Source organism: Rhamphochromis longiceps, linkage group LG5, assembly GCF_057381845.1.
Source record: "Rhamphochromis longiceps isolate RC_006_pf linkage group LG5, R_longiceps_female_GT1.1, whole genome shotgun sequence".
Lineage (NCBI taxonomy): Eukaryota > Metazoa > Chordata > Actinopteri > Cichliformes > Cichlidae > Rhamphochromis > Rhamphochromis longiceps.
In genome coordinates, this window is record NC_140561.1 from 10,203,278 (window position 1) to 10,226,840 (window position 23,563).

The 23,563-nt window shown below is 42.6% G+C and overlaps 1 protein-coding gene across 18 annotated transcripts in view; it reads left to right on the forward strand.

Moving 5' to 3' along the window:
- The window catches only part of foxp1b (forkhead box P1b), a 151,113-nt gene extending 130,596 nt beyond the window's left edge, over positions 1–20,517 (forward strand). For 14 of the 18 annotated variants that reach the window (XM_085405693.1, XM_085405684.1, XM_085405692.1 and 11 more), the window contains 9 exons: positions 4,055–4,142; positions 5,503–5,586; positions 9,568–9,772; positions 9,940–10,016; positions 10,630–10,731; positions 12,328–12,497; positions 12,889–12,958; positions 13,159–13,325; positions 15,947–20,517. In XM_085405693.1, coding sequence (XP_085261819.1) covers positions 4,055–4,142; positions 5,503–5,586; positions 9,568–9,772; positions 9,940–10,016; positions 10,630–10,731; positions 12,328–12,497; positions 12,889–12,958; positions 13,159–13,325; positions 15,947–16,091 — 1,108 coding nt within the window. In that variant the 3' untranslated portion in view covers positions 16,092–20,517. Of the gene's footprint in view, positions 1–4,054; positions 4,143–5,502; positions 5,587–9,567; positions 9,773–9,939; positions 10,017–10,629; positions 10,732–11,879; positions 12,002–12,327; positions 12,498–12,888; positions 12,959–13,158; positions 13,326–15,946 lie in introns of those variants that run through there. The other 4 variants (XM_085405698.1, XM_085405695.1, XM_085405694.1 and 1 more) reach the window with 2 other exon arrangements.
- The last annotated feature ends 3,046 nt before the right edge of the window (positions 20,518–23,563 follow it).

A 23,563-nucleotide genomic window follows, 5' to 3' on the forward strand; every position in this document is an offset into this window, starting at 1 on the left:
GGGAGGATGTTTATCTGTGGCAGCTCACACTTTGGGCGCTCTGCATGTTTGCCCTTGTCACCGGACAGGAGAATTGGTGTATATGTCTTAGACTGCCTTGCTCAGCTTTTTCTGTCCTTCTCCTAGGAGTCTGTTTGTTTTCTCTCCTGCCTCCTGTTTTACTTCTGTGGCTTTTTGGTTTACATTGTTGTTTAGTTCAACAAAGCCCAAGTCTCACCTCCGTGTTAAATTTAACCATGTGTAGAGTAATTAAAGAGCCCCAGCTAAGTGTTTAGCATTTTTCTAATGTGCGCTCTATGACAGGTTTGACTCTGTCCAGCCTGACACGGGAATTGTTTTGCTCCCCGATGCCCGATTTGAGTCAGACCCCTGGTTTACTAATCAACGCTGTGTGCAGTGCGCTCTAGGTAATCCAACACATAACAGTGCCATGGTTACAGAGGGGATGAAAACATCTGCGTTGTGGCAGCAGATCAATGGCTCACTGTCACCTTGGATTAGTCGCACTTTAAACAAGATATGACACAATTCCATTATCCTAAAACAAGCACTCAGCGAACACACACTTTCCCGAGAGATGCAGGAGAGAAAGGTGCTGCGTAGGACCGCCTCGCAGGTCTGCTGAAAGTTTTGACTCTCTTTGTCAACATTTTGAATCCTCTTTTGATTGTTTACGTGAATCCGCTTTGAGCTAGCGTGCGTTTGAAAGGCTCATCGCGCCACATTGTATGTTACAGTTTCTGTGTGTCTAAAAAGAGGCAGTTATGTAGTTTTAGTTCAATTTAGAAAAACATCCTGGGACAGGCAATTATTAAACCAAGTATTACACACACACTTTCACACACTTTCACACATGCACTTGCATATTTCAGCTTTGGGAGTGCCCGCTTAAATCCATCACTATTTATTGTATTCTGACATTGCCTCACCCTTTGTTTATAGAACAGAGGAGAATTAAATTCAGTGCGCCCGGTAGAGCTCTGCCTTAAAAAGTCTCTAAGTGCACTCAGCTATGTTTTTACAAGTGTTTTTATCATGGCAACATCTTGTTTACTTTAGTTGCCTGCTCAAACTGCTTGGAACACGTTAAAAAAACATTTGGGGAGAGTCTCCACAAAGCTGCCTTTGTTTAACAGCAGGCAAGAGTGTGAGCAGCTCACCAAGGTGTTAACTCTCAAACCCTTAAGCACTTCCACATGAAACCCAGCAACTGATACTGCAGGCCTCCGAGAGGAATCAAAAATAAAAACAAAGAATACTTCGGGCATTAGAGAAGAAGGAGTCATCTCTGTAGGTTGAAAATATATGTGAGGAGAGATGTGTGTCTGTCTGCGAGTGTGCAGTCAGCAGAACACAGTGTACTGTGCACCAGAGAGAAAGAAAGGTGAGGAGGACTCTAACGTCCACCAGATTTCAGCTCCACATGCCAACAGTAACAACTAACACGGGACTGAAATGTTGTTTTAAACTCTGTGTATTTATTTTATCTTTTAAAGAAAACATTACATACCTACACGCACTATCTCGATAAATACAAAACACCCAAATCCCTGTTCCTGTTTTCGAGATCAGCACGCAGAAGGGTGGGGTTGGGGTTTAAGCAGAGCCTGATGTTTTTACAAGGGTCAGGACCCTTCTTTTCAGTGTCCAGTCAGAGGTCAGAGCCAGCGAAACACTCCAGTGCCCTCTAGTGCTGCACTGTCTGTCTGCTCAGACCTCAAAATCTCCTGCACGTCGTCACGATGTAGTGACTGCTTTATAAGTTATGTGGCCTTGCAGCTCTGCAAACATCCATCCATCCATTCGCTTCCGCTTCTCCTTTTCGGAGTCGCGGGGGCTCTGCAAACATATGAAACATATAATATAGAGTAAAATACCTTCTCTAAATAAAAAGTAGTAAAGCTATTATTTTTTTAAAAATCAAAAAATCTAAGCTTTTTAAATGTAATTGTTACTGTACAGATGTGTGCTTGTAAATTAAATTCCACCCAGCGGTGGAGAAGATAAACCTTCCTCAGCTGCGGCTCCAGTCTATATAATTAGAAACTGTAACCGAAAAATAAATAAATAAAAAATAAAATCAGGGAAACTAACTGATATATAAAACCGACTGTGGGAATATCCATTTAACTTGTTTTATTGTGGCAATTTACATTAGTCTCTGTCATCCTGCCAGAGAGCTTTTTAAAAGCGGCTTCATTTGAAGTCCAGAAAGTGACACATGCCAACGTTCATAGTCTCTCTCGATGTCAATTCCCCCGTATCCCCTGCTCCCGTGTCCAGACACTCCTCTCAAGGCTGCATTAGGGCCATTTGAATATTTCATTTCCTATTAATTATGCACTGTGACTCTCCATGTCATTAGAAGAAATAAAGTGGAATGTAACAAAGGATGAAAAGAAGCAGGGCACATGTCTCCTATGAACACAGAAATTCCAAAGCTGCTCACGTAGGCCAGTCTTCATTGAAAATTCAGCCTGTGCCAGTTAAATTGGAGTTGAAACGTCTTTACCTATTATTTTCTCCTTTGAAATTTAGTAAGATGTCCTGAAACGTTTACCAGTTTCATTTTCTGACGTACTTAATTAAATTGGCATTTATTTGACTCAAACAAATGGAAAGCCCAGAGAGGCCTGAATTGTGAAAAAGGGTGTTATTGCCTACCCTTTTTTAAAAATATGGCTTTTTAATTTCTTTTTCTTTTTTTCTTTTTTTTGCCACAATAATTAACTTCAAGTGCTAAATGTATATATCGGAGTCATTCTTCAAAAATAAATCATCAGAACACAATAGGAAGATGTGAGTGTGGTGGAAGGAGCCTGGGTTGCCTGGGAAGATATAAATCATTCACCTCAAGGTTGAAAACACCACGGCAGAACAGAAGCAGGGCCCTATCAATTTTACCTTCCTTTTACATGTCTGTTTTGTGAGTGTAAATGTGCTGTTTTATGCACAAATGTGTTGTCTATACACGAAGCAGGGGCATCACTGCAATTTACCGGGCTGTCGTACCGTGCTGTGCCGTCACAGGTTGATTCTGGCTATTTTTGATTTGCAGTAAATGACAGAAAAAGTGCATATGAAAAGGCAGGCGCACCTTTCTCCCATCTGCCGGCGCCACTTTGTGCACACGCAGACACGCCTGGTGACAGTGACCTACATGGTCACTGAAAATGTGATATAATTTATGATATATATAATATATTGGATCCATTAGCGAGCATAATGAAGTAGTGAAATGAAAGGGTATTTGTGAAATCAGTTCAAACATCCTGCTTGGATTATGATTAAATGATTAATGAAATGCCCCTGCATAAGCATTTTCAAACAGTAATTCATGCGGCAGCTGATAAAATTCCTCCAATCATATTTCCTTCACTCATGAACCTTATCTCCACCATTTTATATAAATCACGGAAAAAACCCTGTCTGCTACCCGGCGAGCTACTTATTTAGATTAGTTATAAACGTACAGGAAAAGAGAACATCTTCCCCTGTATAAAATAATCACGCATAATTATATCCATAATTCAACTTTGTGACAGATCCCATCTCCTTGTCCTGTCCTCTGCATTTGGTCTGGCTCTGTTTTTTTCTTCTTCTTTCTTTTTTTGAATTCTCTTAATTTTAATGGTATAATTAACAGTCAAAACACCAAAAAGGACAAAATCATCCAGGCAAGGGAAAGCTGCAGTGAGAAGAAATGGCATTAGGGCACTGGTGCATAATTTAGCAAAGGAATCCAACCTGAAATTCTTCAATCATCCCTCTTATCTGTAAGCTGTAGTTAGAGGAGACATGACCGTCATGAAATATTGAGAGTCATTCTTCTATGTTAAAAGAACTACTCTTTTTGTTCTGCAGGTGGAATCATTACAGTACGCAGTTAGTTTTATGAGTAATTTTTTTTAATGTTATCACATGGTCTATATACATTGTGCTTTGCCCAGTGATCAGATTGCAGTATTAAACCACGCACTGCAGGACTGTGAATCTGACTTTACCTTCTTTCTGGTGTCTGTGTTTTCATTTTTTTGTTCTTTCTGTTTTGCAGACATCTTAACAATGAGCACGCCCTGGATGACAGGAGCACAGCCCAGTGTCGGGTGCAAATGCAGGTCGTACAACAGCTGGAGCTGCAGGTATTGTCCCACTGAATGTTTTGAACCAAATATTTATGTGTCTTCTTCTGCTGACACTTCCTCAGTGTCTGTCCAAACGCCTCCCTGTCTGACTGATATCAGCCATGGGGTCACTCATAGATGGATGGGGGTGGTGGTGGTAGTGGTGCAGCAGATTAAATAATTTTGTACATTTGCTACTAACCAGTCATTAAAAATGTGTTATGTATGCATGACAGCCAGGAAAAGATATATGGAGGGCCCCGGGCTAAGTAGAGAAGATAATTACATTTTGAATTTTACTGGGTTTTAAAGTTATTTATGACTTTTAACTGTTTGGCACCAACAATAAAACATAGCATAATGTGGATAGGCGCTCAGTGTTGAGTGGAACAGAAAGGTTATTGAAGCTCAGTGCAGAAAACTGTTGATACAGTAATCAGTATCTTTAATACCGCGTCGCTCATGAACGGGCTTTAATGTTCTTTAAAAAATATGCATGCGCATTAAGACTGTGCTCAGGGAAAAAGACGCAGTTTACAGTCATTGTATTGAGGGGGCTTGGAGTGTCCAATGAGCCGTGTGTGTGTGTGTGTGTGTGTGTGTGTGTGTGTGTGTGTGTGTGTGTGTGTGTGTGTGTGTGTGTGTGTGTGTGTGTGTGTGTGTGTGTGTGTGTGTGTGTGTGTGTGTGTGTGTAACAGTGTTTGACTAAATGGTGACCACTGAACTAATGTATAATAAAGATATTTATTAGTGTTTCAGGAAAAAAATAACTATGTTTTGTACAAGTTTTTCTGCTGTAGCAAATACAAAGATATTCATGCTGTTTGCAGTTTTGGGTCACGTATTAGTCAAATATAATACCACCAAAATGACTAACGACAAACAGTTGTGGTTTATTTTAAATTGCAAAAGGCTAACTTCAACAACCAACAGTGCGATGTTAGTTGCACCATGCCAATGTCCTGTTATTTCCGCTCAGCTGGTGTATTATCCAGAGATGGAGTGAAGGTTTATCAGACACAGACTTCCTCTGCATGCAGCCTGTCACCATAATTTAGGCTGGCAGCTAAGACAGTGCAGAGTTTCAGACAGGTAGAAAGGCCCTGAGCTTGTTATTGGCGATGATTCGCAGTGGATTTTAACCTTGACTTGGAGAGTGTAGTTAGACTGTATGATGTGCAGGCTTGTTGACAGCTTCCAAAAACAAAAAACAAAAAAATAAATAATTAAATAATGGTCTGAAGAAGAATAAGGGTGTTCACGCTCTAAAAGATGCCTTCACTATACAGGGATGTATATAATTAAAACATGGGAAAATATAGATTTTTATTGTGTATGTTCATTAAAACTTCACCGCTCTCCTTTCTTCTCATTACAGCTAGCAAAAGACAAAGAGCGTCTGCAGGCTATGATGACGCACCTTCATGTCAAGTCCACGGAGCCCAAAGCCACCCCACAGCCGGTGAGCAGCAACCCCGTCATACATATCTCTCTTGTCCCCCGCTATCCTTTTGTTTGTCTTAATTGGCACACATGTATTCATTAATCCTTTCCTCCATCTTATTTATCTGCTAAATAAAAACAGCTGTTCTCTTGAGGCAGGCAGTAAATATAGTTTGGAGCACATCTGCTGACATCCAGGATTCAATTTGGTGTCTGTGATGAACTGGATGCACACTCTGTAATGGCCCCTTTTCTCAGCTTCAAAGAACAAGTGGCTGCTTGGGTACAGAGAGAAGATGAGAAAGCAGAGAAAAATAGAAAAAAATAATACATATTATATTTAATCAACTGAATGTGATGTGGCATGTATTCTTAGTGCTTTAACAGCAAAATTAGTGTTTTTTTGACAGAGGATATAAATGTTATGAGAATCATAGAGTCACGCCAATGTGTGTTTGAAGAAAAAACAAGAATAAGATAGCATGAACAAATATAAAGATAATAATAATTTATTGTTTTTCAATAAACTGGAAGCTAGCTGATGTCACCTCAAAGTAAATGTGTTAGTAGCAACTTTTATTTTAACCTCCTAACTAATTCTTCCCTGACTGTATTCACATAAATTAGCCTTAAAATAATGATACTAATTACTAATCTCTAATCTGTCCATGAGATCAAAAAGACTCAAATCACTAGCATCTCTTATTTATCAGGAAGTTTTAGATTCAACTTTAATTTTATTTTAAAAGACCTTGAAAGTTACTTCCACATTTGACCCTGTTTAATTTTATTTGACTTAAAGCTAATTTTAAAATATTTATATTTCTATGAAAAAGATACAACAGAAATGATTTCATTCCATTTATTAAAAAATTTGTAAGGGGGAAAAATGAAAATGTGAGTAAATGCAATTGCAGATCATTATTTTTATCTCCTTGGCACATTCCCAACATTTTACCTTCTGTATCACTCTCAATGTGTTTTATGCCGTAAAGCCTTGTGCTTAATCCCTATCCTATAGGGGCAAAGGCTTAACATATGGCATTTAAGTGTCTCTATTTTGTCATGCTTAAGAGGGGGGCTCAGCAACATATTTCAGTCTGTATGACAGTTAATTCAGAGAGCCCAATGAGCAAAGATCATTTTACTGCAGGGCGTGAGTGTGAAATCATGCACACACGAGCACACAGATGCACAATATACATGCAGGAGTGCCGTCCCTCGGCAGCCTCACAGCTTGGATCATTTATTTACAGTCAGCGAGGTAGCTATTGACATCCAGAGGCAGCGTGTGCGCTCTACAAAGCGCAGCCCGTCAACATAAAGCGCGCAGAGATGTTGAATGACAATAAGCTGTCTGTAAAGCTGCGCCTGTGTCACGCGCTCTGATTGTGTAGATTAGAGTGGAAAACGAGGCCTCTGACATGGGGACATTTGTATATGAAAAGTGGTAGGGTCTGCAGATAGCATCTCGAGTTTGCTACCTCTCCTCTCTCCCCGGGGCCCAGCAGAATGGCTGTGTCAGAGCTCAGCGTTAACACTCTCGAGGGGGCGAGCTGGGTTTTTATTCAAATAAATAGACTCCCAGCTCCAATGCCACTTCGCCCGCTGTGAGCTGCTGTGAAAAGCTTGGATAAATATACGTGACTTTAGCTGGGCAAGTGGCGGACTTACACAGGTCAGGGCCAAAGGTTCCACCGAGGTTTTAAGTGTAGATTGCAGCATCAGATGCATCCACAGAGAAGACGCAGAATGAAAGCATTCTTAGAGCTGAGTGGAAGCAGAGCTTCTCTGAAGAAACAACGGTATCTGCTTCCAGTAATTGCTAGTTTTGCTTTTCTGCTGCTCTGGACTGTTGAATATAAAAATGGCATGTGTAAGTAGCCTACTGTCACAGCAAAGTAGCTCAGATGAACTCGCTGGTTTACATTTAGTTATAATTAAAGACAAACAAACTGATGCTGTGCATTCGCAGCGACAAATGAATGGGATTCATTTTATTCTTGTGAGGTGGACGAGGGTGGGGGTAAGATCAAAACAAAATGTGCCACATTAGCAATGCGTGTGTCTGCCTGTGTGTGTGTTTGTATTTGCCTCTGCATGTGTGGGTGGGTGTCTGCACACGGTGTCACTAAGCATTCTTGTCAGAAATCTGACCTTTTACGCCATACATAATTAAGGAGGGACTTTTTGTTTATTTTCTTTAGCAGCTTGCCGAGTCAAAGCCAGTATAATTAGATCACCAATTACCATTTAATTAATTTCAGTCTGAAGTCTCATTTTGTCTAGGCACTGGAGTGAGCCCAAATGGTGAGGCAAACAAAGGCAAGGCTATTACCAGCCTGTCTGGCCTATTGTTGAAGCCTCTCTGTGTTTATGGCCAGGGAATATGGATGAAACATGAAACAAAGCCTGCTAATCCACAGGAAGAGAAGTCAACACCGCAGCCCCGTTCTATTGATAGCATTGTGTCAGAAACACGCAAACCCAAGTGTAATTTATTTTGTTCATGATTTAGAATAACACGTCTTCAGCTTCTGTTGGTGAGGATGTAGTCCACATTCATGCATCCATCCAGAAATCCAAATTATTTGGGCAGACTCTGCCAAAAAGGCAGAGTTCAGCCTTGCAAACATAAATACACATTGTGAGGATGTGGGCACAAGTCTGTTAAAATAGGAGATTTGCACTACACAAATGTCACTGGTTTTGTTTGGAGCAGTTTGCAACTTAATAATGAGAGGGGTGTGTGTGTGTGTGTGTAAAACAAGTTGTAATTTAAAATGAAATCAAAGGAACAGTGCCGAGTTCTGGGGATAGAGAGTTAAAAATGTGATTGGTAATTGGGCAGCTGAACAGAATTTACGTGTTTGCATAGAGTCAGATGTTAGAAACCATCATCACCTTGTCAACATTACGAGCAGAAATCACACATTTGATCCCTCGTAATCAACATGTGATGTCACAGATGAGATATTTCCAGCCCCACTGTCCTTTCTCCAGCTCTTTAGCTCTCTTTCTCCATTTTCTCTCTTCATTTTTCTTCTTCTCACAGTCTGAAGTCATGTTTAATTTGGAAAGTGGCCTCCTTCGGCAAATTAGCAATTAGAACAATTTTGCAGGAATATGTATATGTGTCATTAGTTTTCCTGCCAATTAATAGCTGGAGCAGGGGGTCAGGCTAGAATTTTCCACTTGACTGTTGCTCCAGTATGGAGGTTTGGCAGTTGGTTCGGAGCTGCCACAGCTGCTGGAAGCCCTGCTATACCTTTGGAGCACTCGCTGTAATTAGTTTACCTTGTAGCCATTATTACTTAAATACCTCCTTCGCCCTAACCCACACATCCCATCCACAGACACAGACCTCAGTGATGAAACCAAGTATTCTCTACAGAAGGCTATGTGTGAAATACCATGTGTCCGTCTTTACCATTGGCCATCATGGCCCTCATAATGGAGGTCAGTCAGATACAGTAGTTAATCATCAGATCACCTCCATAAGCAGCTCCTAATTAGAGTCTTCACAATACAATTTCAGCTTATAATTAGCCCAGATTGGCTTCTTCCTCTGGCTGCCTTATTAGCGGGGCTGCTCAGCAGTAGGTGAGAATCACACTGTCATTTTTCAGAGCTGTACAGGCTGCCCTTCTTCCCTCCACAACTCAAAACTCATGGGTTACCATGCTGGAGACCCTCAGCGGGTAGATGAAGTGGAGGGGGGTGTTTGTCCAAATGGGACAAAAGCTCCAACAAAGGCGATGAAACAGAGAGCTGGGAGAAGGCCTGACATGGCAGCAAGAGAGGGAGGGAGGAGAGGTTTGAAGAGTGGGGGTGGTGCAGGAGCGGGGCTCCAGGGTTGTTTTCCAAACATTTAGCAACCGTTCATGGATCATCTCAGGGCCCAATTACAATTAAAGAGGAGGTATGCATAGTCAATGAGGCGGCTAAGACACGGGGGTAATTAGGAGACTAACTGAGCTCTGTCTGTCTGTTCTTCTAGCTCAACCTAGTGTCCAACGTCACGTTGTCCAAGTCAGCCCCAGAGGCCTCTCCTCCTCTGAGCCTTCCCCAGACCCCCACCACACCAACAGCACCGCTTACACCCCTCTCCCAGACCCATTCTGTCATCACAGCCACAAGCCTCCACAGCATGGGCCCTATGCGACGGCGATATTCAGAAAAGTACAACATGCCCATCTCTCCAGGTACTGCAGAATGCTCACACATAGTACTATATATACATGAAGCTGTCATCTGTTCTGCTAAATAACTGACGTGTTTGTTTTGTTACGTTAGGCTGTAACTTGTGTTATCGACGGCTGATAGGACACGAATGTTGACAATTGCACTTGTGTTTGCTCTCTGTGTACAGATATCAGTCAGAACAAAGAGTTTTACATGAATACAGACGTAAGACCACCATTCACGTATGCCTCACTAATAAGACAGGTAAGGAACTCTCACTGATTTCTTCTTTGTGATTTAGTGAATAAAAACTTTCAACTCCTCCGTCCGGCTGAAACTTTTGTCTACACACTCAGCAGTTAAGAAAAAAATGTTCATGTTTTGCTACATGTGAACACAATTTAGACAGAAGAATAGATAAATCATCTCGAAACGACTGCAAGAATGCATTCAGGATTCAAAACATGACAAAAATGTTTGATTAAGCATTTCAGTGACTGTAATTATTACCAAATTCATTTCACACAACAGTGGGGATGAACCTGTTTTAAGATGGCCAGTCAATTATCGCTCGACTGCAGTAATCTGGGATCTCAGGAATTAATCTGAGCGGTCCATAATTGCTGCCCTGTAATCTGCCTGAGAAATGTTTTCACTTGCCCTTCATTTACACCCGCAAAAGAAAATATATTCAAATCTGCCGTTTCGAATAAAAAGTGCATTACACTTCTAGGAACACTTTACATAGACGGGTTCTCGTTTGGTTTTTTTATGGGGGTTTCTTCAGAAGAACGCACACAAACCTGCATGCCTTTTGTGAATTATTAAATGTATTGTGAAGGGAGCAAAGCTGAAAATGTTTGTTTCTGTCATCCAGGCAATCCTCGAATCTCCAGAAAAGCAGCTAACACTAAACGAAATCTACAACTGGTTCACACGAATGTTTGCATATTTTAGGCGCAACGCAGCAACGTGGAAGGTAATTTTTTTTCTTTCTTTAATTCCTCCTAATGTCTTTAAACCAACACGGGAGAATAAAGAGTCATTGTGTAGATGTTAGGTGGACTTAAATGATAGTCGTGCATAATAAAATGTAAAAACAAAACTTAATCCAAATACATAACAATAGCCTACTTATTCGATTCAAATGAACCACCCTTTAAACAAACATGTGAACCAGACAGAGCAGGCCAGGGGAGGAATATATGCATTTGTGTAAAAAAATTAAAAAAAAAATTTTCAAAACAGTCACCCTGTAATGTGTGTGGATATTCTGATGGTGGGTGGCATTAGTTTAACATAGCAGTGCTCTGCCAATGACTCCTGGCTGAGCCCCTCACACTCACTTCAGAAGGGAACACTCTGTTTTCCACCAGGCCGCAAGCACACGTTCACACAGACACACACAAAACAACAGAACAGTAATGACTGGAGACAGAGAACGTGAGATTTGAATGAGAAAGGCAGTGATGAAGCAATGAAAGCCTTTTCTGAGCCACAGAGCAGCTCACACACACCACCATGCTGCTGCACTCCCGTCCCCCATCACCTTCCACACATACTGACAGCCTTTCCATAGGGGCACATTGGTGTTATAAACACTGGATTCCTCTCCGCACACACATTTAGAACATACACATGCACTCAGCATAGCTCCTGTAAAAAGGTCGACTTTCTGAATAATTTGGACTGAACCCTCGATTTATGTTCGAAAAGCCCTTTTTTTCTTTCTCACTTTGTAATGGGAAATGCCGACGCAGAATGAGCCTAACGTTTTCTCATCAGTAACAAAGTAGTGATTAAAATGTTCAGTTTCTATATTTTGTTGGTGTAATTTGTTCTGATTGATCAGAAGAGGCAGCTTTAAAAAGATAAGGGAAAAAAGGGGATGTCTTAAGAGTATCGCCATGGAAATGAGTAAATATTTATGTGCTGTTTAAGTCATTTGAAACTTCAGACCATTTACTGCCCGTAACCCTCTGCTTTATTTATTGGTTTCATTCAAGTTTCATCCAGAGCCTGTCACAATATTTCTACTATGAAATGAATTTTTTCTTCCCATGCAGCCATGTTTACTGTACTGATAGAAACCCTTTTTTTCTCTCTTTGTTTTTACATCAACTGCAGAATGCAGTCCGGCATAATCTTAGTCTTCACAAGTGTTTTGTGCGGGTAGAAAACGTAAAAGGGGCTGTGTGGACAGTGGACGAAATAGAGTTCCAAAAGAGACGGCCTCAAAAGATCAGTGGGTAGGTTTGGCCCTGTTGAGCCCTGCCTAGCGTCTGTCTCAGCGCTGACTGATGGGAAGAGTCTGCTGCTGCTGCTGCTGCTCCATCTCCATTGTCTGTGTGCCATACCATCCAAAGTCCCTGCTTGCTTTGGCGTGCCTCCCCTTCATGCTTTTAGAAGCCTTTTGGTGATGCCTCATAACCCACAATGGCTTATTTTCATTTTGATCCTCACCCTCTCCCCTCCTCCCTGTGTCTGTGTGTCTGTCCGTCCGCTGTCTTTCCTGTCGATCACTGCATCTGCATCTGGCTGTCGCCTCCCTCCTCCCGCTGGTTTGCTTTCCCAGGGTGCCATTCGCACCAACCTCTCCCTGCATAAGTGCTTTGTGAGAGTAGAGGATGAGTTTGGGTCCTTTTGGACTGTTGATGATGAGGAGTTTAAGCGCGGTCGCCACATACAGCGAGGCCGCCCTCGGAAATACGCCGTTGATGAGAACTTTGACGAGCTGCTCGTACAGTAAGCACTTCCGCCTGCCCTGCAAACTCCAGTGGTCCCCGCCCCACTTGCATGCCTCCATCCCTCCCCCTCCCCCCACCTCCCCTCAGTGTTGCCATCATGCTTTTTGTGTTAAGCTCGTCATCCATCATGCTTCCACAAGATCTGCCTCCATCAATCTGTTCTTCCTTCCCATGACATGCAAAGTGTTAGAGATAGTTGTGTGGTATTGTCAAGTGATTGAACGTCTTAGAACTGTAGCCTTAATATCCACATTACTACAGCAGTAAATTTGTTAAGTTCTTATACAAAGTGCATTGATTTCTTTTTATGAAATAAGATACTGTATCTGAGGAATGCATGCTAGCTGAGACACGAGTCTGTGGTTGTAATTGAATTTTTCTGTTTGCAGAAGTCCAGCCTTAGTGAAGAACATTCAGACCAGCTTGGGCTATGGTCCGACCCTCTCTGCTGCCTTCCAGGTAAAAAAGAAGTGACTTCATCTCAAGCTGCCTCGCTCAGAACTTTGAAAGGCAGGAAGGAATAAGCGTTTCACTGTGTCACATGCACGTAGTCTTTGTCTTTAGGATGATGTACTCGCATAAAAGAGTGATGGGAAACTGAGAAAGTGCTGACGACTGGCTTCCGTTTCACATTTAATGCTTCGGGCTTTGCTTTTCAGGCTTCAATGGCAGAAAACAACATACCTCTATACACTACTGCTTCCATTGGAAGTCCCACCCTCAATTCCCTGGCCAACGCCATCCGTGAGGAGATGAATGGAGCAATGGACCATGGAAACAGCAACGGCAGTGACAGCAGCCCGGGACGCTCGCCCCTGCCAGCTATGTGAGTGGCACACGCGCTTTCTATCTTCACCGCAGTCTGTGTAAGAAAAGTGAAGAGAGAGGAAAATTTTTTTGAGCTGCTTATTCCACTGAGACCAAAACTCTTCAAATAGACAAAAAGTAGTGCCAGTGCCCACCCAAAAGGCTCTAAAGTGACCTAATGCATGGCAATAGATCAAACAGAAGGGATCGCCAGAGGTACAATAAATAAAGTGGAGAGGGGGATATTGGGGTGGCGTGTGGGGTCACGGCCAGTGCTGTGGCAGGCCTCCCTGCCGAAAAGGAAACTCCACCTTTTCAAAGCTTCCATCACCAGAGCGGCCGGGAAGAGAAGACCGGAGCCCCTCTGTTATTTTAACAGCGAGTTTATGAACTCTCCTTTATGCGTCCTGCTGTCTGTCTGAGCCCCGCCATCATCGGCCCTTTCACTTTGTTAAAATATTTACAAAATGCCAGCATGCAGAGTGACACAGCTGCTGGCTCCGACAGTGCAACATGAGCCGCAACACATCTAGAAACGCCTCTGAAAGAAAAACAACACAAAAAGCATAATTAGTCTGGAGGACATCATCCAAGATTCTCATGTAGGAAAGTTGTGGTCGGCCTGGAAACCGCAGCTCCCCGTTCACTTGTTGTATGGGAGTGTCTGCTAAGTTGTTTGAAGCCTAAAATAATACAGCACACGCTGCATCGTTTCCAGATGTGGGGGCAGACCACCGATGTGCAGCAGGGGTAGACTCAGGGATGGCCTCCTGAAATGTCTGAGCTTGGGGGAAATTCTGCCTAAAAACAAAAAAAAGGTGCAGTAATAAGCTCCTGGCCAAATGGAGGAAAGTGCCATCCTTAATCACTGTGAACATAGCTCTGAGCATGGCTCTGGAACAGGAAAGGCAGAGACAGGATGGGTGTGCTGGCCTAAAGGCAGCCTGCTCTCCCTCTACCCCTCTGCTTCTATCTTTAGGCTGACAAAGCTCACGACTCCTTCTTCGTAATTATGTCTATAAGCTTTGTGCAAGTACAAAACGAGTTAAAACTGTGTTCTTTTGCTTTTAAAGAACTTTATTCTCTTATTAACAAAACACACCTGGCTCTTTACGTCTCTTTACGTCTCTTTATGTCTCTTTATGTCTGTGGATGGAGCATTTAATGCTGCGGTTAATTCAGTCCCTGGTTTTCTATACTGCTCTGACTTACCCTGTCCGAATGCGAGTCCATCACCGCTGTGTAGTAACATGTGCTGTCCACATGTGCCAGGGAGCTGCTGGTTGACAGGACACAGCTTTTTTACCACAGTGAAGAAACCAGAGCACTTCTCTTAAACAGCCAGATGAGAGTCAGGCATCCAGAGAAGGCTAATTATAAGCAAAGTGTGGAATCAGCATGCAGTTCAATGGCATAATAATAACAATTTCATGTCTGCCCCGCAGCCACAGAGTCAGACCTGAGGCAACAGCACTTGTGGAGTTACTTTGATGTGAAAATGATAGAAAAGCTGACTTTACTTTTCCCCCCTTTTTTATAATTTACACCAAAATATGTCAGCTCATTAGCATACGAGTGCTTCCATCACAATAGCTGCAAATCACACAAGACGTCCTGGTGTGAATAAATCAAATGTGGGCCGTGGTGATGAAGAATGTGCCAGTTGTCCCTTGTTGTTGTAGTAAATGAGCCCGGCGCCTCATCCTGACATCGCTCTACCTCCGCTACAGCAGCCTGGCACCGCAGGTTAGAGCGGCAAGTCCCCTGCAGCTGCTCATAATGTTTTTTTTTCCCTCTCTCTCTGCCACAGCCAGGCCTCCTCTCCCCCTGTGCTTTCTTCCTGCTCTGTTTCTGTAATGAGAAATTTGGCAGATCTCATCTCTTTAGTGGCTCTTTTGCCCAGGCTGTGAGCTGGAGGGGCGGGCGCTCATGTTTTTGCCTTGTTTACAAGTGACAGCGTTATTATTCTCATAAGGGCTCTGTTTCTTATCACGGTGTTGTGCCGAGTGCGCCGGTGCCGCTCTCCCCGCACGCCTTTCCTGCCAGCGCTTTTCTTCCCTTATTGACACTTGCTTGAAAATATGCATTAATTCTGGAGTTTAAAACATGTATGGTGGTGTCTGGTCGCTGTGTTTGCTTGAAGTTGATTAATGATAGAAGCCGGCTCGGGGTCGTCCTCTGGAGACCCGCCTCGCAGGTTGTGCATGTTAACGAGCAGGAAGAGGAACACACAGCGCGCCGCTGATCCTCCGCCACCAGGAGGCTGACAACGGCAGCCTCACTCGCTCCGCAGAGTCCATTCTCTCCTCTGCTCGTCTCACGTTGTTAATCTTCCTCATTTATCAATTCTAAGTGAATACCCTGTTGTCGGTTGCCATGAAAATAAAAAGCCTGCAGCTTTGCCGGGATTGGAATACCTCAAAAGAAAGCTGAAATTATCAACAGTGCCAGTGAGGCTCCCACTCACAGCCTCGCTGAAGCCAGACATTTGTTTTTGTTCCCCTGCCTCTTCCTTTCTAAACAGAATCGGCACAGCTCGTATCACCCTGGGCCCGATTGTGTGAAAGGTTGGAAAAGAATACGGAGGAAAGTTAAGGATAGCGGACTGTAAGTTTTTCTCCTCTTCTCCTTCTCCTCCAGGCATCACATCAGCGTTAAGGAGGAACCACTGGACCCCGAAGACCACGACGGGCCCCTCTCCCTGGTAACGACTGCCAATCACAGTCCGGATTTCGATCACCACAGAGATTACGATGACGAGCAGGGCCACGACGACATGCTGTAAGGCTAGCGCCGCCCACCTCCCTCCCCAGCCTCAGAGGCCGAGGCAGTCCGGGTCATTCGGGAGACAGAAACGCTCTGCAGATAACAAACACTGAACTGCAGTCTCAGCCACTGATGACAGCTCGCAAATGTCTCCAAGTTGACTTTTTTTTAGTGCCATTAAAATACATAGCAAGAACACACATGAGAAAACACAGATGCTGCCCCCACATGAGGGCTCTTTTTTCCCTCTGATTCCTTTCTACTTTTGATTTAAGTAGCGCTTAAAACGTGAAAATAAACTTTGTTTCTACTCATCTGTCGGACAGACTGTATTTTTTTTTTTTTTGGTACGGGAGGGGGGGGTGCGACGTGTCCGTGCTATGGGATAACCCTTGCCACGCAGCCAGGACTGCAGACGGACTGCAGAAGAGGAGGGGGGAGGTGTTTGTCTCCCCCCCCCCCCCCAATTCCCTCTCTCAGACACACATCTGACCAGAAACTGAAAAGAGAGAGAGGGAGAATGACTGACGTTTAATTTACACCGTGTGTATGTGTGTACGTGCGAGAGAGAGCGCGAGTGCGGATTTCTGTTCATTGTCACTGCCTTCAACACTTCTCATTGGTTTAATCCCTTCTACGGCGGGAGGGTTGTTTTTGTGCTTTTGGTTTGTGTTTTTTTGGGGAGGGGAGGGGGGGTTTAAAAAGTTATGAAATATAACATAATGTGTCTTCTCCATCATTCAGTGCTGTTCTAGATGTCTTTTTGTTTTTGTTATTGTTTCTTTGAACTGATCAGACCTCATGCCCATGCTGTGGAGATTCTGTGTGGTCAGCACTTAATGATGAATGTTTATCATTTCTTTAAACACACTCACATGAAGCAGAATGTCGCATACCAACTAGTATTTTTCTGTCATTTATTCCTCAATCTTGCCACACACAAAAAAAACCACCACTCTGATGTGTAGCCCGCCCCCCACTCCACCCCACCCCAACCAGACCCCCCTCCTGCTCATGAAGTCCATTGGCAATGCACTACTCATAATGAAGGCTCTCTCCACGCATCAATGAAGTTTAATTTAAGATGCGAATGAATGACAGAGAAATCATGCAGGTTATGATTTATCCTTATGAAATTATACTTTAAAACAGCCCCTCACGGCCGAGCATGCTGAGCTGCAACAGAATTTCTGATCACTTACAAGCTCCGGGTTTTTTAAAGCAAAATGAAAATGTCAGGTGTGCACCAGCGAGATAATGATTTAGACCAACTAATTGTGATTCCTGAACACAACTGTCATTGTTAATCAAACGTGTCTGCTTTTCCCCCCTTTTTTTCCAAGCTGTAATTTCATTCAGGGCTCGGAGATAAACGTGCATTCCCTGTAGTTTTATTTGTATCACGCGCATGACTAGTTTTAAGTTTCGAGTGTTAATAATTGCACACCGGACGAACGGCTCATTTTCTTTCATTAAGGGAACAAATCCCCAAGACCTGCAATAAGCGTTGCACATTCCAGCATTTGACAGTCATCGTAAAAGGGCCCAAACATACAGCACATACCATTTTATGCGAAGGTGGATGCTTCGACGTTCGGTGTCGCCCAACAAAAGTCTGTTGGGAATCCACGGGAAAAACTTCCAGCTTTGCTGAGAAGTTACATTTTAGACATGCTGAATTTCAAGACTGCAATCAACCACTTTTAATCTTTTTATTTATTATTAGTTTTGGTATTATTTGATGTTTATTTGGCTTTTTACTTTTGTTAATGTTGTTGTTGATTTGTATTAATATCATTCTGTGCCTACCAAAGATAAACTACAAAGTCAGTGATGTGTTTTCCATGCAATAGCAGATCAGGCCAAATATCTCTCCTCCGTTCTTTCGGTAGCGGCGGTGTAGCCGGCGGCAGATTGAATCGAAGGGGGGGGAGGAAAAAAAACGCTCCTCGCACTGGTGTTTTCATTCATTGTTATTAAAAAAAACAGCAAACAAACAAAAAAACCAAAGGGGTGGAGCTGCATCGAGGTTTTGCAGTGACCAAATCTGAACGGGAGGCACCGACAGTCTGACTACACGATGACCAAACTAGGGAAACTTCTTATCTTTGGGCCAGTGAGCTGGGAAAAGGGAGCAGATGACACATGCAACATTAGAGCGTATGTAGATAAAACATATACCGGTTAAATGGGAAAAGCTTTGCAGAGAACAATGTGAAATGGATTCTGTGCTTCAACTGGACCACACAAATGATTCAGTGTTTCTCTTCTTTTATTCCTTTACCTGTGTGTATCATTTAAAATGATTGTATGCCACTTTTTTTTTTTTTTTAGGGATTTTTGTTGAGATTGGCAAGACTTCATGATTGTGTTTAGTTTCTGTCAACTTATTACTTTTTATATTAAAAAACACTCCTGTCAACTAATAAGCTGGGTACAAGGTACTTTATGGCAGTTATTGTTATTGTTATTATAATTTTTTTTCCTCTAACTTCACCGCTCATTAGCTAAAAAGGAAAAAGGGCAATCTGTGGCTTCCAGAAAATGTATTTAATATCCAGGCAGCTGTGGGATGGGTCAGTTACATCCAGGCTCAGGACCGTGAGAACAGGGGCCGAGCTCATCCACAACCCCCCACCCCCCAGTCAACCGGCTGGTTTGTTTGGTATTCAGAAAGGAGGGAAAAGTGCCGGTCGGTTAGATCATTCTCAGCATGTGTAGCTTGACATTACTAAAGATAACAGCATGAGAAAACCGTTAGGATGCATACCTCAGTTCAAACCTATAGGGAATGATTCAATTAAATGAGAAAAAATAAACATTTCACTCAGTTGCACTTAGTTGTGTGTCTTGCATGTGTAGTCTGATACTGTAGAGAGAAAATGACAAAAAAATAGAAAATGAAATTAGAGCTTGTTTATCTTAAAGGTTTCATCCTTTTTTTTTCTTTTTTTTTTTAAAGCCAAACCAATCCAAACCTCAGGCCTTTTGTTCATGGAAATGTCACTCGGCTGTGTGTGAGTGTGTGTGTGTGTGTGTGTGTGAGTGTGTGTGTGGCACCGTTCATCCTGTCAAAGTTTGTTCTCTGATGTACTGATGGGTTGTTTTAAGGGCGTTCCAACATTAGGTTGTACATACATGTCGGTATAGCCTTTGCCCCCCCGCCCCAACACACCTTTTTTTAAGATCAAAAATACATTTGTGTTATGTTTGCTTTATCGCTTTGTATTAACTATGAAATAGCTATGAGAAAAAAAACTGCTGTATGTATTGGAATAGCAAACTGTGCTGCAAATGTATTTTACTTAGTAATCCTTGCTTTAAAAAAAACAAAAAAGGAAAAAAAAAGACAAAAAAAAGGAGTCACACAATCCATGCAGACGTCTGGGTGAGCTGGGCATGGCCAGGCTGGGGCACGGGGGATAATCTCAGATTTTGGATTACAAACTGTAATATAGAAAACAGACTTTTTCTCTGTTATCACTGACCTAAGCATTTTGTACAGATTCTTTTTTCCCTCTTTGTGTTAAGCTGTTTTTTGATACTTCCCTTTGACGGTCCAGCCGCTGCCTCGCGAGGCTGCGCGCTAAAGAAATACCTGCTCGAGTAAAATGGGGAAAAAACCCGACACTGGGCAGGACTGGTATATTTCCTCTACGAGACGGAGATATCTTGCATGACTAATCCCAGGGTCACGGAGATTTTAGGGGGGAGGGTGGGAGGGGTGGTTTAAGTGGTCAGTAGTAATATAAGGGTGTATCAATTTAATGATATTTTATATGAAATGAATAGGAAAAAAAGAAAAATATGCAGTGCCAAGATGTAAAGAATATTGTTAAATGCTGTCTTTTTTTTCTTTTTCTTTTTTTTTTTGGAGATTCATTTCACTCGCTCATTAAAAGATGTCCTTTCATGTCATGTAGGTTAAACACACACACACTCTTTGGTTAGCATCAAGATATTTATATTTTTTATCTCAAGTGGTCATTGTAAATGAGTTGAACCAAGCACAGCAGGCAGGTCAAAGGTCAGATGCTGCTGAAGACTCGGACCCTGCAAAATCCAGCTGCGTGGCATCAGACCTCCCCCCCACTCACACACACACACACACACAGCCAAAGTATATCACACACACTCACACACACTGGCACCCGAGCTAAAATGCCATTGTTTCATCCATCACCAACCATCCAGCCCGCTGTCATTCCGTCCCCCCCACCCCAACCCGTCTCTTTCTCCCACTCTCGCATCACACTTTGTTTCTTTCCAGATGGAGGGGGGGAGGGGGGTGCGCAGCCCAGGAGCTGTCACGGTGCTCTCATCCTGCGGCATCTTCTCTTTTTCTTTATCTTTCTTGGGGGTTTTTTTCTCTCGCTCCTTTTCTTTGAAGATGTACTCTGTAGTTTTCTTTTTCCTGTTTTGTTTTTTTGAAGAGAAATATTATTGCTCATCACTTCCATCAGTCTGTAACCTCCTCATCATTCCTCGTCTGTCTGATGCAGACCACTCTGTTGTAGTCGGTGGCGATGACTGACATGAGCATTCTAAACATGCAATAAAATGCTGGTTGTTCCGACCGTTTCTTCCAAGTCTCTCGTTGTGTCTGTCCGAGTGAGGGCTTTTATTTTTTTTACTGCAACGCATGCAGTTAAACTCACAGGAGCTAAAATGCAGAATCCAGCATCGCGAGCTCGCTCGAGACTGATTTTCGCACAACAACGTGAGCCACTGCATCAAATGAGAGTTTTTTTTTTACCGACACACATTCATGAAATATTTCCCCACTGCAGTTTTTGTCGCCCTCAGTACCTCTTTCCTCATTACTTCGGCCTGCAGGACAGTCCCACACAGACCCTGTTTGTGTCGTCTGCTGCAGGACTCTCATCCCAGCCTAAAACATTAAATTATCTCGTAATTAAAAAGAGACAGTTAAACTGTCTTTTTCCCAACAGCAATTTAGGTAACTGCATTTGATAAGCTATAAATTGCAACCGCATTAAAAAATCCCAGAAATAATAGCGATATGGATTTGGTGACAGGAGCTAATGCTGATGACCAAGACTCCTGGTCCTGGTGTTTTTACGACAGAGGTTGCGGGGCATGTTGGCCACTAAACAGGGGACAGAGATCAAGTCTAAGCACTTTTAATCTTGTGAAACAAGCAATTACAAATAGTTGCATTGATTTGTTAAAAAGCTTTAGGTGACATAAATCGTTTCTTGCTTAGCTTATTGCTGGAAATCATAAACGTCAAGTGCATTATTAATTAAGGCCTTTGAAAGACAAGATTTAATGGAAATGATATAAAATCACAAGCAACGTTTCTGCAGGTTGTATTTCACCCAAACGCGTCTGTGTTGTTTCCCCTCACGCTCATTGCAAGCGTTCAGATAACATAAAGTGATCACAAAGGTATCAAAAGTATTTGTGTTTAAAAAAAACCCACTTAACTTATAGAGGGGCATTAACATATGATATAATTATAGTCCATAAAGTCTGATGAAACACGGGGTGAGATATACTGCACTGTCACACCCATAAATCTGAATTTCTCTGTAGGCCGCTGGTAGACCACCGGCCCAGCGTTCACGTTTGAAGCCGTAAAATGAGCCTATGAGCACAGTGTTGTCTCAGTCACTCAAAGCCCTGGAGATCATTTGTGGTTTTATTTACCCAACAACAGGGATAGGAATGGAAATTTAACGACACAAACACAATGTGCTTCGTATTAAAAGACCAGAAAAAAGTCGTAATAAACATTAGAAAAATGCAGAAGATGTGACTACACGCTGGATATAAACACGCACAGTGATTAGCTGTGAAACCGTCAGGACAGGAGTGCTTTCAGCTTCCATTTGAATGTGGAAAAAAACACTTGTGATGAATCTCAAGTCAGCAGGCAATATGTGTCTCCAGGCAGGGTTGGGCAATACCACAAAATTTGTTTTTGATCCAATACCAACTAATAGCAGGAACAGATTCACATATATTGATACCACAGTGCGGTATTGTGTGGAGAGCAGAGCCATGTGTCATGTTCTAGAAAATTTCAGATTGCATTTTCACCACCGTTAAACATTTCCTTTCACTGGTAATAAATTGGTTAAGTGTGAAACCTCTGAACTGCACATTCATATCTTCAGCGCAGGGGTGATGGAACGTGGCTTTTCCTTTTGGTGGCTGCTGCACGAAGTTATGAGTTTGTTTTGTGCACACTTGCGTGTGTGTGTGTGTGTGTGCGCGCGCGCGCGCTCACGGCAACGAGACACTGAAAATGATTCAGAAAATTTGCAGAAAGGATGTCGGGCCTGGCGTTATTAGAACAGGTGGACTGTAGCAGCAGATTTTGTTAAGATGTTTGAAGTGACGTAGCTGGATTGTAGAAACACGATTGTCACACACCCGGGACTAATCAAGACTGGATGGCGCTGCTTAAAAAGCTCAAATATGTGTGAAGTGGTGCTAGAGAAACATGAACAGCTGAAACTTTGTTTGACAAATTAATAACTAAAAACTATTAACTAAATTCAAATATAATACTTGAATCTCCTTTTGTTGACCCGCTTAAACCCTAACCATCTTCACCATCTTCACCATCATCTTCCATCTCTTTGTTCTGCTCCTTGGGAGGTTTCTATCAAAACTTGGGCAAAAAACTATCTCGATCCCAAGTGAGGTAAGTCAGAAAATGACTCAAACTTCATTAACAGATTACTGTTAATTTCTCTCATTAGTCACAAATGATGCTATTTAACCCCACAGACATGCTCTGTTGCTCTATCCTGCCCTACAGACAGAAGACAGATCAGTCACATTGTTTAGCCCGGTTAGATTGCGAAAAAACAAACGCGGATGGCTGCTGTTCACTTTATTCTAATTACAGCACGGCACTGCCTCAAATAGTCAAAGCTGGCACACTCCCAACATTGCAGTGAGGCAATTAGCAGTCCTGCAGTGTTTGTTATTCATGGTTTGATGTAAAAAATTTGTTTATTAAGATGGGCTGCAGGCGCTGGTGTGCAATAGACCTGCTTGTAATTAGATTCCAATTATTTGTCTGTTTCTGATATTGTAAACTGGCACTTACCACATCAGTTAAATTGACACACTGCACTGCTTGGTTTACTCGGTAATTAAAATGTGTTCTGTTAATTAGATGATGACCACTTTATTCCAGGGCTCTTGTGTTTGGGCTCCTCGGCGGCTCACTGTTTGGATCATGAGTTGCCAGACGCTTCCCTAATCAGCCCTTGTTTTGTTTCAATTACCACCTGCTGTTCAAAAGGCATGCCTCGCTGCCCCCCACCCCTACACGCACACACCCAGCATGCACGCACACAAACACAACAATACCACCAGGCTTGCTTCGCTACCAGCTCCAACACAACAAACAGCAATTCGCAGCTGGGCCTGCTTTCTTCTTTATTAGAAGGCACAGCTAGGTTTCAAAGAGAGTTTGAGCAATTAAAACGGAACTAAAGGAAGATGAAA